Genomic DNA, 14,767 nt, shown 5'->3' with positions numbered 1-14,767 from the left:
ATGGTTATGCTGTCATGTTGAGATAGTAGTTGTTGACTGGGGAGTGTTGGGTGGAGATCCTGGTGGCCATCCCTGTGTTTTCTGAGAGGCTTCCAGTGGGTTTCTCCCAGCTCATTTGATGAGTGGTGCTAGGAGCGGGTGATAGGCAGCCGCCATATCAACCCTGGTGCTTGTGAAGGAGGGCTGCCTTTCTGTGGTGTGAGTGGGTGAAGCATTAGTGTTTGCGTCACAGCTGCAGCAAGAGGATGTTGTGCCAGAGAGGCCATACAGCACTGCACTTTGGCTGCTTTGCACAGCTTGTGTCATCTGTCACTGGAGTACCCAACGCCCTGTGGGATACATCAGGGAAGTCTTCCAAGGGAATTCCCATGAAGCACGTTTGCAGTGTTTCATGAGACCTCCTAAGAGGTCTTTGCCCTCTGCCTTTTCAGGTGCTGTGTGTTGCTCTCAGTTCCCCTCTCATCTGAGGGGTTTGCAAACCAGAGGTCTTCATGCCTCTGTCTGCATCAGGCTGCTCTGCCCAGGGCAGTGGGTTCTTCCTGCTTTCCTGCCTGCAAAGTCACTGCTGGCTCAGGACTGTTGCTCTGGAGGTACTGGACTTTCATATTCCTTGGTCTGGCTGCTGCATAACAGCTCACAGCTGCATTTTGAGGTGGCAGAAATTTGAAATTAAAAGTGGTGGATTATTTTTACCCTTCTTTCTGACAATTATTATTTTTAAGATGCTTGTTTGTACATTCAGTTGCAGAAATGTACGTGCAGGATTAGTGGACTTCACGTGGAAAAGTTGTGGTGGTGCTGGAAAAATAACTGTCTGTTGGGTTGAGCACTAATAAACAAATTCTAATCAGAAGAAGGTGAAGAGAGAATGAGGGAACCTTCCAAAACCAGACCGTGAAGGAATTAGATTGTGTTGGTCTGATCATCCTTTGCTTCCCACTCTGCTCTGGCTACTGGGATTACCAGGAAGGGGGGCAGTTACCTGAGTTGGTCTCAGTGCAGTATGCACTCTAAGAGCAACTAAAGCTGTGAGATAATTGAATTAAGTCTGGACTACGTAATCTCATCCCAACTTATTATCTGATTGTTTTGCTTGAATATCTGTTGTCAACTGTGTAGGCAGGAAAATTCAGCCTCTGAAATGAGCCCTAGATAATGCTTTTGAATTCAGCTAGTGTTTTCAGTGACTTAACTCTATTGCTAGATAGAGAGGTTGTACAGTTTTGCACAGTTGTACTTCACATGAGAGGGACATTAGCTGTACTTATTGTAAACTAAGGGTCATTTGTAGGACTAAAGAGCTGCTCTTGAATGGGAAAGGCTTGTTCATTAACACTACCTCAATATTTGTTTACATCATTGTGACGTTTATGCAGGTCCATGCCAGTAAGAATTTATCTGATTTTTCAGCTGTGAACTCTGTTTTGTAGCTTTCCTATCAGGGTATGCTAACACAGCAAACCCTTTTGATGGATCTAAATAATGGAGCCAGAGAAGCCTGGAAATGCTTCTTTTTTCAGGTACACATTGTAATCTGGGAGGTGACTGGTAGCTGTGAGTTGAGGCTGCTAATTTTACACAGATTTATTTCCAGAGAACTTTTATAAAGTTGTGTTACTGTATATTCAGAGAAAGACATGGCAAGAGTTCACAGCTTTGATGGCTAGAAGATTGGTGCCTCAGTGACAGTAATTCAGTAGCGTTGGTATGGAACACTAATGAAGGAAATTTTGCATGGTTTGTTTGTTTGTTTGTTTGTCTGTTTAATAAATGACAAATTACTATCTCCACAAAAGAAATAAGCAAGTGTGGAAAGTATGTGGCAGTGCCTTCATTAAAGTGGACATTTCTAATTGAGTGGAGCTTCTGAGTGCATGAGAGAGCATCTAGAAATGATAACTGTTGAGCATGGAAAGTTTAGTTCTTGGCAACATACTGAGTAAATGACAAAGAATGATTAAAAGTGCTGCCATGTAGAATCAGGCTCATATGTTCTTGAATTTAATTTTTAAATAGCTTGGGTCTGTTCCCATTCAGAAGCCAAACCATTGCAGAAACCGATACATAGTTTTTTAAAGACCACTTTCCATCTGCAGTGGTTATTTAATGTGTGTGCAGAAGGTCGTACAATGCAAAAGGGATCTGTAGAATTGTACAGAAAATCCCTGCAGCTTATTATTTTTAAAAATGAACTCCAAATATATTAACTATGTGTATACAAATAGCAATTTCATTGCAGAAAAAAAAAAAACAGAGAAAGCATTGTGTTGATAGACATTGTATTTTCTGTTTTTGTTTTTTTTTTAGGTGGTTCAGTGCCTCATGAAGAATCCTCACTGGTTGTGAATAAGGGAGAGGAATTAAGGCTGAAGTGCAATGAGGAAGGACCCGTGACTTGGAATTTCCAGAACTCGGATCCATCGGCAAAAACAAGGATTTCCAATGAGAAAGAGTGGCACACCAAAAACGCAACGATCAGAGACATAGGCAGATATGAGTGCAAAAGCAAAGGGAGTATTGTGAACTCTTTTTACGTTTTTGTTAAAGGTAAACATTAATGGATTATTTTTGCTTCTCCCAGCCTTTCTCATTCCCAAAGTAACAGGACAATAAATGCTGGAACGGGAAATGAATTTGAGGCACAGGGAGAGAACACGGTCTGATAGGAGAAAACTTCTTCCCTGTCCAGCAGACAAAAAAGTCATTGCTTGCAATGGCTTTTTCATTTGTTCAAAGTTCTGGAGGAGTTTTGTTTTACATTACTGTTGTTTTGTGGTGAGATATAATACCAGAGCTCTTGATCTAGAAGCCAGTCAAGAGACCTAAGTCAGTTGTGTGTGTCAGTTATACTGTGAGGAAACAAGCAGTACGTATGGAAATGTCTTTTTTAATTCCATGCCATCCATCAATATGGAGTCATGTGAGGTTTGGCCCCAGGCTTTTGATTTATTGAGGCAGCTAAGAGATTCGGCTTTTTGAGGCTGCACTCTCAGGGTTAAGCAAGCAGGTAACAAATAATACCTCTCCCTCTAGCTCCTGATCTACCTTCTGTCTGCTCACAAATGTTTTGGGGAAAAATGTCTCTGCTCTGACGTGCTTTTCCAATCCTTTATTACCCTTCCTTTTTGTCCACCATTTTAGTCAGGTTTCTTCTGCACTTTTGTTGGTTCTTGATCTGTGGCTTCATCAGCTGTCCTCAAGCTGTCAATTTCCTGACAGCTCAGCATTCCTGGCTTCCCTTTTTCTTTCTAAGGAAGACAGTTGTTTTGCATCTGTTTGACCTAGCTCTGGAAATGTTGAGGGAAAGAAGTTCTACAGGTTCTACCTGCTCAGAGATAGCATTCCTCATCAAACAGCATTTACCACAGAGAGCTTCCCTTGAACCTGCCAGTCCTTTAGGAATTCCTGCAAAGCTATTCTTCAAGGCAGGGAGGTACAAACACAGCATGCTGAAGAGTGTCTTCTCAAGGAGAGATATCTGACATACAACTGCATAGCCCCTGAGTTGTCCAAATAACCATGCAGCTACCATGGATGATTTTTCTTGACCTTTTGTGTTTCTCTTAGACTATGACCAAAGGAAATCTGGCATATATTTTACCCATACATGACATATGTTGTTGACTTTATCTTCCATGACTGTTTTATGAAGGTCATGGTAATTATACCAGACAGCTGTGATCATAGATACATTTGTGTCTTCCATTATGCCAGTGACTCCTTCACCTTAGCATAGCAGGCAGCCCTCCCACTGAGCATGATTTACCAAAGCATCAGAGAAGCTGTGTAGTCCTTATGCAACTCGTTGTTAACTTCTTTGTCTTAATGGTATGAAAAATGTTCAAGCTTCACTTTGTCGGGTTCTTGACAGTAAATAGGATGTCCGTTGTAGTGGTGGTTCAGTGACATCACAGTGCCATGACATCACACCTTGAAGGTGGTGCCATGAGCTCAGATACTTGTGAGGCTCTATAAGCACCCCATATGCTTTGTGTTTGTAAAGCTGAAAATGAAGAGAAAACAGGACCAAGAGTAAAGCTCTAGAAGGAGATCTCCTTCTAAAGATCTAGAAGGAGAGCCTCAGTCCTGCACAGTCCCAAGTGACAAGAAGATGGTGGCAGGTCTTTATCTCATATGCTGATCTAGATCTATTTGATCACAAGGATGATACAGTGTTGACAGACTGTAGGCACATACCTCTTTCACCTCTCTGCTTCGGCAGAAAGTGGCTGTATTGCATCTACATTAGCAGTTTGTGTCCCTGTCCAAGTAAGTTCAGTGAAGATCCAGTTAGTTAAACACTTTCATAAGAGATCAGGTCATCTATTCTTGATTTCAAGTCTTTTCAGACATGGGCAATGTCTTACATGATAAATGTGTAAGCACTTCCACATCTTGTGCTGGAAATCTAAGGTAAGCAAAGAAGGCACACACATCCCAAAGTATGCTTTGGGTGGTAAGCTGTGAAGAAAGAACATGAATACAAGCAGCCTTATTTGTACCAAGATTCCCTATGGAGAATCCTTTCGTGTCTTCTGAATGTGAGATTTCCCTTCCGGGAGGGGATAGAAGATGGAAAGAGAACTTCTCAGTGAATCTGCGTAACCACACGAAGCCTTTTCTGAAGTTCCAGCTGTCTTTGTTGGGGTGTTCTGTGTTCAGGAACACCTGTTTTTTTCCCCTAGGGAGCCGTGCTTTCCATAGAGCAAAGATATCTTGGCTCTGTTTGTACTGGGAAGGAAGTGGACTCCGAAGAAAGCAATTAGTTATGTCTCTGTGAGGAGAGACATCTAGAAGAACCTTCTAGTCCATGGTGCACAAGCTTAGGAATTTACAGCTATTTACAGCTTGTCGCTGTGTAACCCCGAGTGCAGAGTGTGACACTTCAGATCTGCTCAGACAGGCTTTACGTTTCCATTGCTGTTTGTGGTCTGAATTCTCTAGCTCTAGACTAATGCTTCAAAGATTTTAGTGTGTTCTTCCAATATCAAAAGAGGCTAAATCTACATCCTCGTTCTCCTAGAAAACAGCTTTTGTAGTTAACAAACGTTACCTAAACACTGTGTTTTGTATTCAACCTGACGCTTCTTGTCTCAAACCAGATTAATATTGTTTGTCATCTGAACTCGCTTCTCTAAGTCTCCTCAGTTAAATCATGGCTGGTTTGATCTGTAGCCACTCAAGATGTACAAGGCCAGTTTTGTAAAAACAAAAACTTTTTGCTCTGTTTCTACAGTTCTAATTTGTGCTACCATGTAGGGAGGGCAGATGAGAGCTGAAATACGCTTTTACAGAGCATTTTTTGTTGTGTTAGCTACTAATGGTCAGGTTCTTAGCATCTCAAGGTCATCAGCTGTGTGGTTGGCCAAGATGAAATGCTTTAGAGAAGTTATCTTGGGAAGAATTACCTGATGATTTTTCAGTCAGATATGCTGTTTGTATGTCTGGGTTCTTCTGCAGAGGCTAAAAATAGCCCTGGTTTAAGGAGGAGAGAGAGAGAAATTGTTTGGTGCTTCCTCTGGTAGCAATGTGTGTTGATTTAGATTATGTATTTTACAGAAGTGAAAACCATAATTTTGGTGTTTTTCAACTTCCATTTGCTCATAAATTTCTTTGGAATCCTCTTGTGGGTATGAAACTTTATAGCTCTGCCACAAGCTAAAAGCAAATTACTTTTAATAGTCTGTGAAAATCTGTTTACTGTTGGTGAGGGTGGACGGTGGGGGTTTGGAGCTAAACAAGGGGGAAAAAAAAATTTCCATCTCCAAACAAAGAAGCAACGGGATTATTTTTAGTGTACATTATTCTTTAGTGTGTCTGGTACTGAATGCTACTGCACATCTCCTGTTGTGCTGCTCTTTTAAGACAAAAGTTAATGTCTCTTGGAAAACTTGAATTAGGTAATACTGAGTTTTATTGGCTGAATGTAAAACTTTCTTTGAAGAAAGCGCCCAGTTGCAGTGTTAGGATGATCAGAAATACCCTTTACAATGTCAGCTTTTCTAACAGGTCTTTGTGTTTCCTCACAGATCCAAATGTGCTCTTCCTTGTTGATTCTCTGATCTATGGGAAAGAAGACAGTGACATCCTGCTGGTGTGCCCACTAACAGATCCAGATGTTTTAAATTTCACCCTGAGAAAATGTGATGGCAAACCTCTCCCCAAAAACATGACGTTCATTCCCAATCCACAGAAGGGTATCATTATAAAGAATGTACAGAGGTCATTCAAGGGCTGCTACCAGTGCTTGGCAAAGCATAATGGAGTTGAGAAAATATCAGAGCACATTTTCCTGAATGTGAGACCAGGTAACACTGGAGTTTTTTCTTCTTGTAGAGTGCCTGATTTTTACCTTCCCTTCTTAGGAGCTGAAGAGAGGTGCTCTGATGAGAAACTTCCCCGTGTGTACTGACTTTCCCATGGGTGGCAATTCTTCTGGAGACTTATGGAGTCTTCTACTCAAAGCCTAATGAGCTTCTGCACCAAGCGATGGCTTTGTGGCATGTCTGACTGCTGCAGGCAGCAGTTGTGTGATGGCACATGCTGTCTTGTGAGACTTGGGTTGTAGCTGCTCTGAGCATGTTTGGCTAGAGTCACTCCTACCTTAGTTTAAGGTGATTTCCAGATGTTCTTTTCACCATTTAAGAAATGTGGGTTGTGTTGTTTAACTTGGAGGACAAACCGGTGCCCTGAGGTTTGAACAGGCTTGTGCAGGCAAAGTGGAGATTTTTATGCCTGACTCATATGTCTGTTGCCCACAAGTGACAGCATGAAGAACCTGATGGCACTGAAGAAGGGAGATTCAGCAGAGGAAGAGCTTGAGGGAACACAGGGACGTTGTTTATCTCCATCTCATAGTCATGACAGCAACTGTGCTCCCAGATCATGAGTGGATTGTGTTGGCTGCTAGATGTACCACTGACCTCTGCAGACCTGGAGATTAAGCCTTACATTTCACCTTTGCACACCCCGGGACACGGGGTTTGGGAAGGAGGAAATCCCTGTACTTCGCTGCACAGTGTGTTGCAGATAGGCTTTATGTGGAGAGTTTGGAGCTTGTGATCACGCTGTGTGTTTTTAATCTACTGTGTAAATACTCCCAGGGGAAGCAGAGGGAGTGGTTCAGTAAGCCAGGCTAGATCACCTACATGAATTTACTCTCCATGTAGTTCTTGAGCTCCTTAAATAAAGTTATCACATGCTCCAGCTGAGCATGCATGTTCGTTGACATGTGTGAGATGCAGAGGCTGCAGTGAGGTCTAGTGAGGGAGCATTGCTTGTGTGCACAGACATTTGTTGCGCTGCTTTTGCTGCTGCAAGTGCATTTCTGTTCACGTGGTCATGGTGTCACATTGAGATAGTAGTTGTTGAATGGGGAATGTTAAGTGGAGATCCTGGTGGCCATCCCTGTGTTTTCTGTGAGGCTTCCAGTGGGTTTCTGCTAGCTCTTTTGATGAGTGGTGCTAGAAGTGGGCAGCTGCTGTGAGCACCCTGGTGCTTGGGAATGAGGGCTGTCATTCCAGCAGTGAGAGGAGGGGACGTGGAGTTGTTTGCTTCATGGCAGTGGTGGTTTGACCTGCTTGGACCCGTGTTCCTCAGCTGTGGAATGGGCAATGGGGGCTGTCTGAAGCCTGCACTTCAATATGTCAAATTGAAGAAGCCTTTTTCCTGGTTATTTGGAAATGAATACTGAGAATTTGAATGGATTTTAATGACTAATAAAAGATTTTAATTGAAGAGAACAAAAGTTTAATCTGTGCAGGCATCTCTGGCATTCTCCTTTGACTTAAAAAAGTCAGGTCCATTCTTGCTATCTCTGGTGTTTGTTCTGTAACAAATTTTTTTTCTGTTTTTTCAGGGATGGCCAAAGAAAGAAACAGTTGATTGACACAACTGACATGTCTCTGACATGGTACAGTGCAAGTTGTCCTATTGGTATATTTCACTTTTATGGGCTAGAAGACTGCACTTGCTGGATCTAGTGGTGACTTCAGACAGCAGTGTGCTGCCTTGGCATCCGTTGCTGGCAGCCATCTAATGGTGCACAGCAGTAGGTGGCCTGCAGGACCCAGGCACTGTGTTCTCCTTCTGGGAAGAAGTGTTTAGAGAATGGAAGCATCTGCTGAAGGCCACCAGTAGCAAAACGGTGCCATGGTGTTGTCATCCTCACTGTTGTCATTATTGTGCTGTAATGCCAAATCCATAACAGTGAGAAGTCCCACTTTATTCTTATGTAAAGTTTTCACTTTTAGTAAGCAGTGCTTTTGTAGTCATAACCATGACGTTTACAGCCCCCAGCCTGAGTTTCTGGTGCTGAACAACAGGAGAGGGGCCAATGGAGCAGGGAACTGTGCTGCGTACTCAGACACTACCCTGTTACTCTGACACAGGGAGTGCTTACGTCTAGCTCTTTTCTAAACAATGAGGGGCTTTATGGCTTTTTTTTTCGGTCCTTAGATGTTGCTGGCGGGTGAGAACACAGCATGCATTCTGCACTGGCTTCCTCATGTCCCTTGGATACTGCTGGGGGCTGATTTTTTATGTGGGCATTTATATCTCAAGAGAGCAAATGTGGTTCTTTGTTCCCTCCCAGTACTGCTTGCAGCAATATGAGGAAAACATTATTGTTAAAACATGAATGGACGCAAAACATGGCATTTTTCTAAGTTTTATATAATTTACTTAATACAACTACAAAGTCTGTGTCGGAGGCAGGAAGAGAGTCTGGAATGCCTTATCTGATACACTGCAGTCACAATTTAAAAGTGAGTCTTCCTGCCTAAAAGCCACAGTGAGAAGTTCACTTCTACCAGCACAAGCCTGGAGTCTCACAAGTGAGAAAAAGTATTAAAAAAAGTAAATGGTAGAAGATCCAAAGAGGTAAAGAGCTTTGCTGGGATAAGAGATACGTAGTTCTCAAGTATACTTGAGTTATGATTGGGGTATAGCTAGCCCACAGGGCTGCAGATCTGTGACATTTTCCCAAACAGACCCAAGTTGCATAAGCACCTACCTTTCAGGTGGCTGAGGTGTCAGTGACCATGGCTCTACCTACCCCTGCTTCTGTGAATGCTCATTGTGAGCAGAGGTCATGGTGCTGTCAGAGGCAGGTGTGCTGAAAGCCTCGAGCTGCATGTGCCCTGCCTGGGGACGGAAGCTTCCAAGCAGGTCTACCAGGTGCTTGCTACGGACCTGGCAGACAGTGCTTTGTGTTGTCAGCTGCTCTGTTTTAAATTTCAAAGCTGCAGTTAGTATAAGGCTGTGGTTTTTTGGTGACTGATCTTCACCGCGTTTTTAGAGTACAACATTTTAATTGCTGTCAAGGAATGAGTTGTCTCACTGATGGTTCAACATTTTCAAGTTTATCACGCAAGCTACTAAGCTCTAACAAGTATTACCTAACTTTAAATTTAATTTGAAGGGAGATTGAAGCAGAAATGTGCTTGTTGTGAAGAAACAAGTGTGTAATATGTTAAAGAAATTTGAATGCCTCTTGGAGGCCTGAAATTTTATTGGAAAGTTAATGACTGTTGATTTTTATCCCCCCTTGGAAACTCTGAAGCTAATGAAAAGTAATGCACTTCTAAATTGTTTTCCAGTTCACAAAGCTCTTCCAGTCATTACTTTATCCAAAAGCTATGAGCTTCTCAAAGAAGGGGAAGAATTTGAAGTTACATGCATAATTATGGATGTGGATAGCAGCGTACAAGCTAGTTGGATTTCTTGCAAAAATGGGGTGAGTGCCTTTAGCCACATCTTGTATGCTTCAGTGCATTACGCAAACTGTGAATGTTCATATGCTTGCCTTGCATCACTGGCATGCAGTGGATTTGGATTTGCTGCCTTCCCGAAGGGACACATCCTACAGAGTGGTGAGGGTTCAATGACTGTCCCATGCCCATGTGGGCCTTCATGATTGCTGAGCATGGTTACAGGGCTATCATCAGCACTGGCTTCTCTTCATAAACAGAAGCTAAAGTTTTGCTCTTCAATGTGAAGTTTAGGTGACCTCTGTTGGGCTGCCTAAATACGGAAGCACGGAGTGCCTACACATCACACTGCAATCAATGGGAGCTGCAAATATTAACACATGGACTGCAAATTACATATTCTAGTCGTTATCATTAACAGTAAAATACCTGCTAATTAGCATGGGATTGTATGTGACAGGAATAGTAGTAAGCAGTCACAGGAATGATTAATTCATTTAAATTATATGGTGTGCCTCACTAATTAGGAAAGTCCTGAAAAATGAACTAGTGAACTGCCTGTAGTGATCACTGAAGTTGCTGCTGACATGATGGAATTAAATTATTGACAATTTAAATATGCCAGAGAGTTGGCTGCTGTCAGGACAGCTCTGCTGAAGACCATCAACAGTGATGTCCCCTCCCCTGGTCATCTTGATGCTTGAAACATGGGACTGGGTTTCGAAAAACTATCTGTAAGAGAGGGCCCAGGAATCAGCAGGCGCTGGTTTGTGCTTAAGGACACCTTCTACTCTTCTGGGTATACCCCAAAATTCAAATGAATTAAAAGCTCTTGTGGAGACCTGTTGGTAACTCCTGCCATATATGTTCCCATGCTAATTGGCTGGACCTTTACTGTTAATACCAGTGACTAGAATACATCATTTTTATTCTACATGTGCATGAAAAAAAAAAAAGGCTTCTGTGATTGTGTGATGTTTGGATAAATAACACGACCTCAGGCAGATTATGAGGCTCACTCCCTGGGGCCACGTATCTGGCACAGCTTCTCTCGCTAAGTGCTTGTGGCTCTAGAAATCCCATCACCCAGCTCCAGGAGCTAGGGGGGGCACTAAGTGAACCAAAGGTAGCATGGGACCTGCAGATGGGGCTTCTGGTTCTGTGCCAAGGTCAACCGCAAGTCTTTCATTTAAGGACTGTGCTTCTTTTCTTGCTCCTCCCTCCACCTTTTTGTGTTAGAATGTGATGAAACTGGAGTCTTACTTTAAATTTTCATGCTTTTTTATTTTATGAGTAAAAGCTACAAAGAAAATATTTTTGGCTAAAAAAGTTTGACCTTTCTGTTCCTTCTGGTAAATAACAGAGGATACTATTGTTTAAATACTGACTATCATCACATTAAATTTGGTACAGAAACAGAATACAGAATAAAATTCACATATGAAGAATTTTTCCTGAATAGATTAAAGGAAAGAAATAGAAAGGAGTTATCACCACTTTTGAAAACTGGGGACTTGCTGTAAGCGAACACTTCCACACAGAAAGATTTCCATTGGTGGTTCGTATAGCTTGGAAGGAATCAAAACTGTATAGAGAAAATAAAACTCAAACCATACTGTGTGATTCTGTGATTTGTTTGTACAAACAAAACCTTCTGTCAGTTCCTTACCTTCATCATCATTAAAAGTCCAGCCAGAGTGAGCTGGATCTGGCTTGGGAATGACAACCTTTTCTCCACAGGACTGAAATATTTAAAGAAATCAGGCTTTCAGCTCTGTGTTTTGGGCTGCTCTCTCTCAGGTGGGTTCTCTGGGTCTTTCTGGGACTGGAAGCACTCTGTCTTGAAACATCAGATGGAAAAGCACTGAAGTGCAGCATAAGTGTGCCCTAGAGTGGGGTTTGGGGATGGGAAGAACGAGGGGAAGGGGTAGAACTTGGGAAAGGACATTGTCTCTCAAAGGCAGCTTGTTTTGCATGGAGAGATTCTAGTGACAGGATTGTCGTGATGGCTTATTATTCTGGTTTAAAGTTATGAATATTAATATAGTGAAGTCATAATTACTTCTATTTTTAATTTATTGAGGAAAGATGCTGCATACACAGTGTTTTAGATGTTAATTGTTTTTTTACCGACAGATTGTTACAACCAAAAGCAGAAATGTGGGTGATTACGGATACGAAAGGAAATTAACATTGAACATCCGTTCAGTGGGAGTTAATGATTCTGGAGAATTCACTTGCCAAGCAGAGAACCCTTTTGGAAAAACCAATGCCACGGTAACCTTGAAAGCACTAGGTAAATAGTTCCCATAGAAATCTTAACATTTCTATCTGTGGAAGGTGGAAAGTGAAGATACCCAGTATCTTTTCCTTCCTTTTTTCCCCAAACCTGAATGTGTAAGTTACTCCATTAAAAGGTTAATGCAGACTTGGTGCCGTATGGGGGTGGTTCAGGAAGGTCTATGGAGTGTGCAGCTACTTTAATTTCTGCAGTCCTGTGCATGTTATTGGATTGCATATTAGAACAACCACCCAACAGTGTACCCATCTCTGTTTTTTTCTTTCCTGGTTTAATTTAAAATTTAATCCAGTCTTAATGAAGCAAGTAATTTACCTTTGCCTACTACTTTTCCTACGCTTTAGTAATTTGGCAGCACAAGTACAAAGCATATCTTCAGTACCTTCCTTCCAAGCATGGGGAATTTCACTGACATTGGCATGTCAATGTGTTTTTTTATTCAGGAGGAGCTATATACGTATTTGTATTTAAAATAATGCTGTGGGGAACATTGAAGTGTGTATAGGCAGCATGAAATGTCTCTGGAGCTCACCACCATGGTAAATCCAGCATCCATCACTTCCCTAGGTTTGGGGATCATATCCCTTAATAGTGAGCAAACTCCCCTCCTCCCATTGTTTAACAGACTCAGTTAGACCTCTGCTGCTCTGTATTAGCTCATATGATGTACAGTGCCATTCAAATTTTAAAGCTGCCAAAAAATACTAACTTGATCAACTAATTAAGGACATATGCTTGACAATTCTGACCAAGTCTTGTAGTTGGTTAAAATAGTTTCAGTTCCTTTAAGGTCAAGGCAACAAAGGGCAACTGAGACTGTAGCTGTGTGCCAGGCTTTGTATTCTCTTCCGTAGTAAATCTATTTTTCTGGAGACAAATACCCCCATAACATTGCTTGATTTGCTTTCCCAAGTAGCCTAAAGAAAACAGAAGCACTTGACTTCTGTGGATAGATCTCCAGCCTAGTTGCAGAAGTCTGACTGCAGTTAACCTTGCTATACCATTTGAGGGGGTAGGGCTCATGACACATTTTCCTCTTTTTTTTTTTTTAATATAAGAGACTAGATTCATATGTAAAAGAGTGAAACTGTATTAAGTATAAAAGAAAATCTTTTCCCCGAGGAGAATAATGTGAAAGCTTTTGTTATAAGAGAAGAGAAGTTCTTACTTAGGACTACTATGCATGCAAATATGGTTTTAAAAAGGATTGACTTTAGGAAGTCTGATGACTAAAATAAAGCACAGCATTGTAGAAAGTAGAAAATAAACCAACAAGTTTGTATTTAGTAAAATATAAGGTTTGTGCTTAATAAAAAATAACAGAGAAAAGCTGGAATATTTCATTTTTGAGGTACTTTTCTCCCCCAGATCTCTCAAATTTGTCCTAAAATAAAATAAACTCTGTCTCCTGGTTTCCTTTCACCATTCATTGTCAATTTAGCTGTATCTTTCTAAACCGTGCCAGCTCCTGGCATCATGGGAAGGGATCTGTAGAACAAACTGGAGGGACCCTGGGATTGTGTCAGAATCTAAATCACTGTGGCTTTAGTGTTAGCCAAAAGGTTTCAGGTAAATAAGGTTATGTTGGTACATTTCCTGGTTACTTTTTTAAATGATCGGTTAATCTAACCATAAACAGTTTCTAGAACAGTGTTTTGGACATTGACAGAATGATAATAAATTTTTTTTGCAGGCTCTTGGATACAATTTTGAATATGTGATTGTACAGAAAATAGAAAATAGGTCTCAAAGGGAATAAAAATCTTCAATTTCCAGATTTAAAACCACCTCTCTCTCCCCCTTTTTCTCTCTCCCTTTTATTTTATTTTTTTTTTTAATAATAGAGACTTTTATATCATACCTGCTTGCTGTGAGTATACATCTTCCTTTCTTAGAAACATCTGTCAAGTGCTCTGTCAGCTCCATATGGTTTCACCAAGACCTGTTGCCTTTGGTTTTCATGAGCTCAGGTGCCCAGCTGGCCACAGCAGTTTGATGACCAGAAAATGGGAAGAGGCTGAGATTTGAGATTGACTTGAGGCTAAATTCAAGCTTTCCCAGCTTTTTCAGGCTTTTTTCCTTGTTATTGCAGTCTGTCTGTCAGACTGATAATTCCCATATGACTTTGTGTAATAGGACTGAAAAAAATTGTCTTTCAAAGTGAGTAATCCTGAAGCTGATGAGTTCGTTAATGAAATTATAACCACAGCAGTAAGGATGCTGCTCCATGTGATATTTTGGAATGGAACTACATGGTGATAAATGGTATCCGCCAAAGAAAAGATTAAGACCCAGCAGTAGATGAACAGAAATGCCTTAGCTTAAGACAATTGCTATCCAGGCCTCTGGACTTAGTGCATTTTTCTCTAATTACAGTCTTTAATAGCTTCATTTGTAATGTCATTCTTAATTATACTTGAGAAAGAATCACTGAGTATTCTACTATGTTGTCATAAGTGATCAATTTATCTTGCTCTTTTTTAGTGTTTCTTTTGTGCCATACTGTTAGTGACTCTGAGTTTTTGAAAAATGTAAACACTGGAGTAGGATCAAGCACATGTTTGCATTCTTCCAGAAGCATTTAAAGGCCATTTATCACCAAGAGATGGAATCCTTTATGTTAAAGCATGTGAGGTTGCTTTGTTCTGTGCCTCATTGTTACATATATAGCTAGTGGTCTTGGTTTCAGCAGGTGAGGGCTCAAGTTCTGCTTAGAAGATCAGGTTTCCTGTTTCACAGTTGAATGTGTGATCACTGA

At 41.2% G+C, this 14,767-nt stretch overlaps 1 protein-coding gene across 5 annotated transcripts in view; it reads left to right on the top strand.

The window, feature by feature from the left end:
* KIT (KIT proto-oncogene, receptor tyrosine kinase) overlaps window positions 1–14,767 on the top strand; it is a 52,544-nt gene that overhangs the window by 15,771 nt on the left and 22,006 nt on the right. For 3 of the 5 annotated variants that reach the window (XR_016466172.1, XM_031588595.2, XM_031588594.2), the window contains exons 2-5: window positions 2,308–2,547; window positions 6,030–6,308; window positions 9,600–9,736; window positions 11,847–12,006. Coding sequence is in view for 4 of the 5 variants with exons in the window: in XM_031588595.2 (XP_031444455.2) it covers window positions 2,308–2,547; window positions 6,030–6,308; window positions 9,600–9,736; window positions 11,847–12,006 (816 nt within the window). In the remaining variant the exon portion in view is untranslated. Of the gene's footprint in view, window positions 1–2,307; window positions 2,548–3,936; window positions 4,122–4,176; window positions 4,414–6,029; window positions 6,309–9,599; window positions 9,737–11,846; window positions 12,007–14,767 lie in introns of those variants that run through there. The other 2 variants (XM_031588596.2, XM_031588597.2) reach the window with 2 other exon arrangements.

Source organism: Phasianus colchicus, chromosome 4, assembly GCF_987193195.1.
Source record: "Phasianus colchicus chromosome 4, bPhaCol1.hap1.1, whole genome shotgun sequence".
Classification (NCBI taxonomy): Eukaryota; Metazoa; Chordata; class Aves; order Galliformes; family Phasianidae; genus Phasianus; species Phasianus colchicus.
This window is presented reverse-complemented; position numbering and strand designations above follow the sequence as displayed.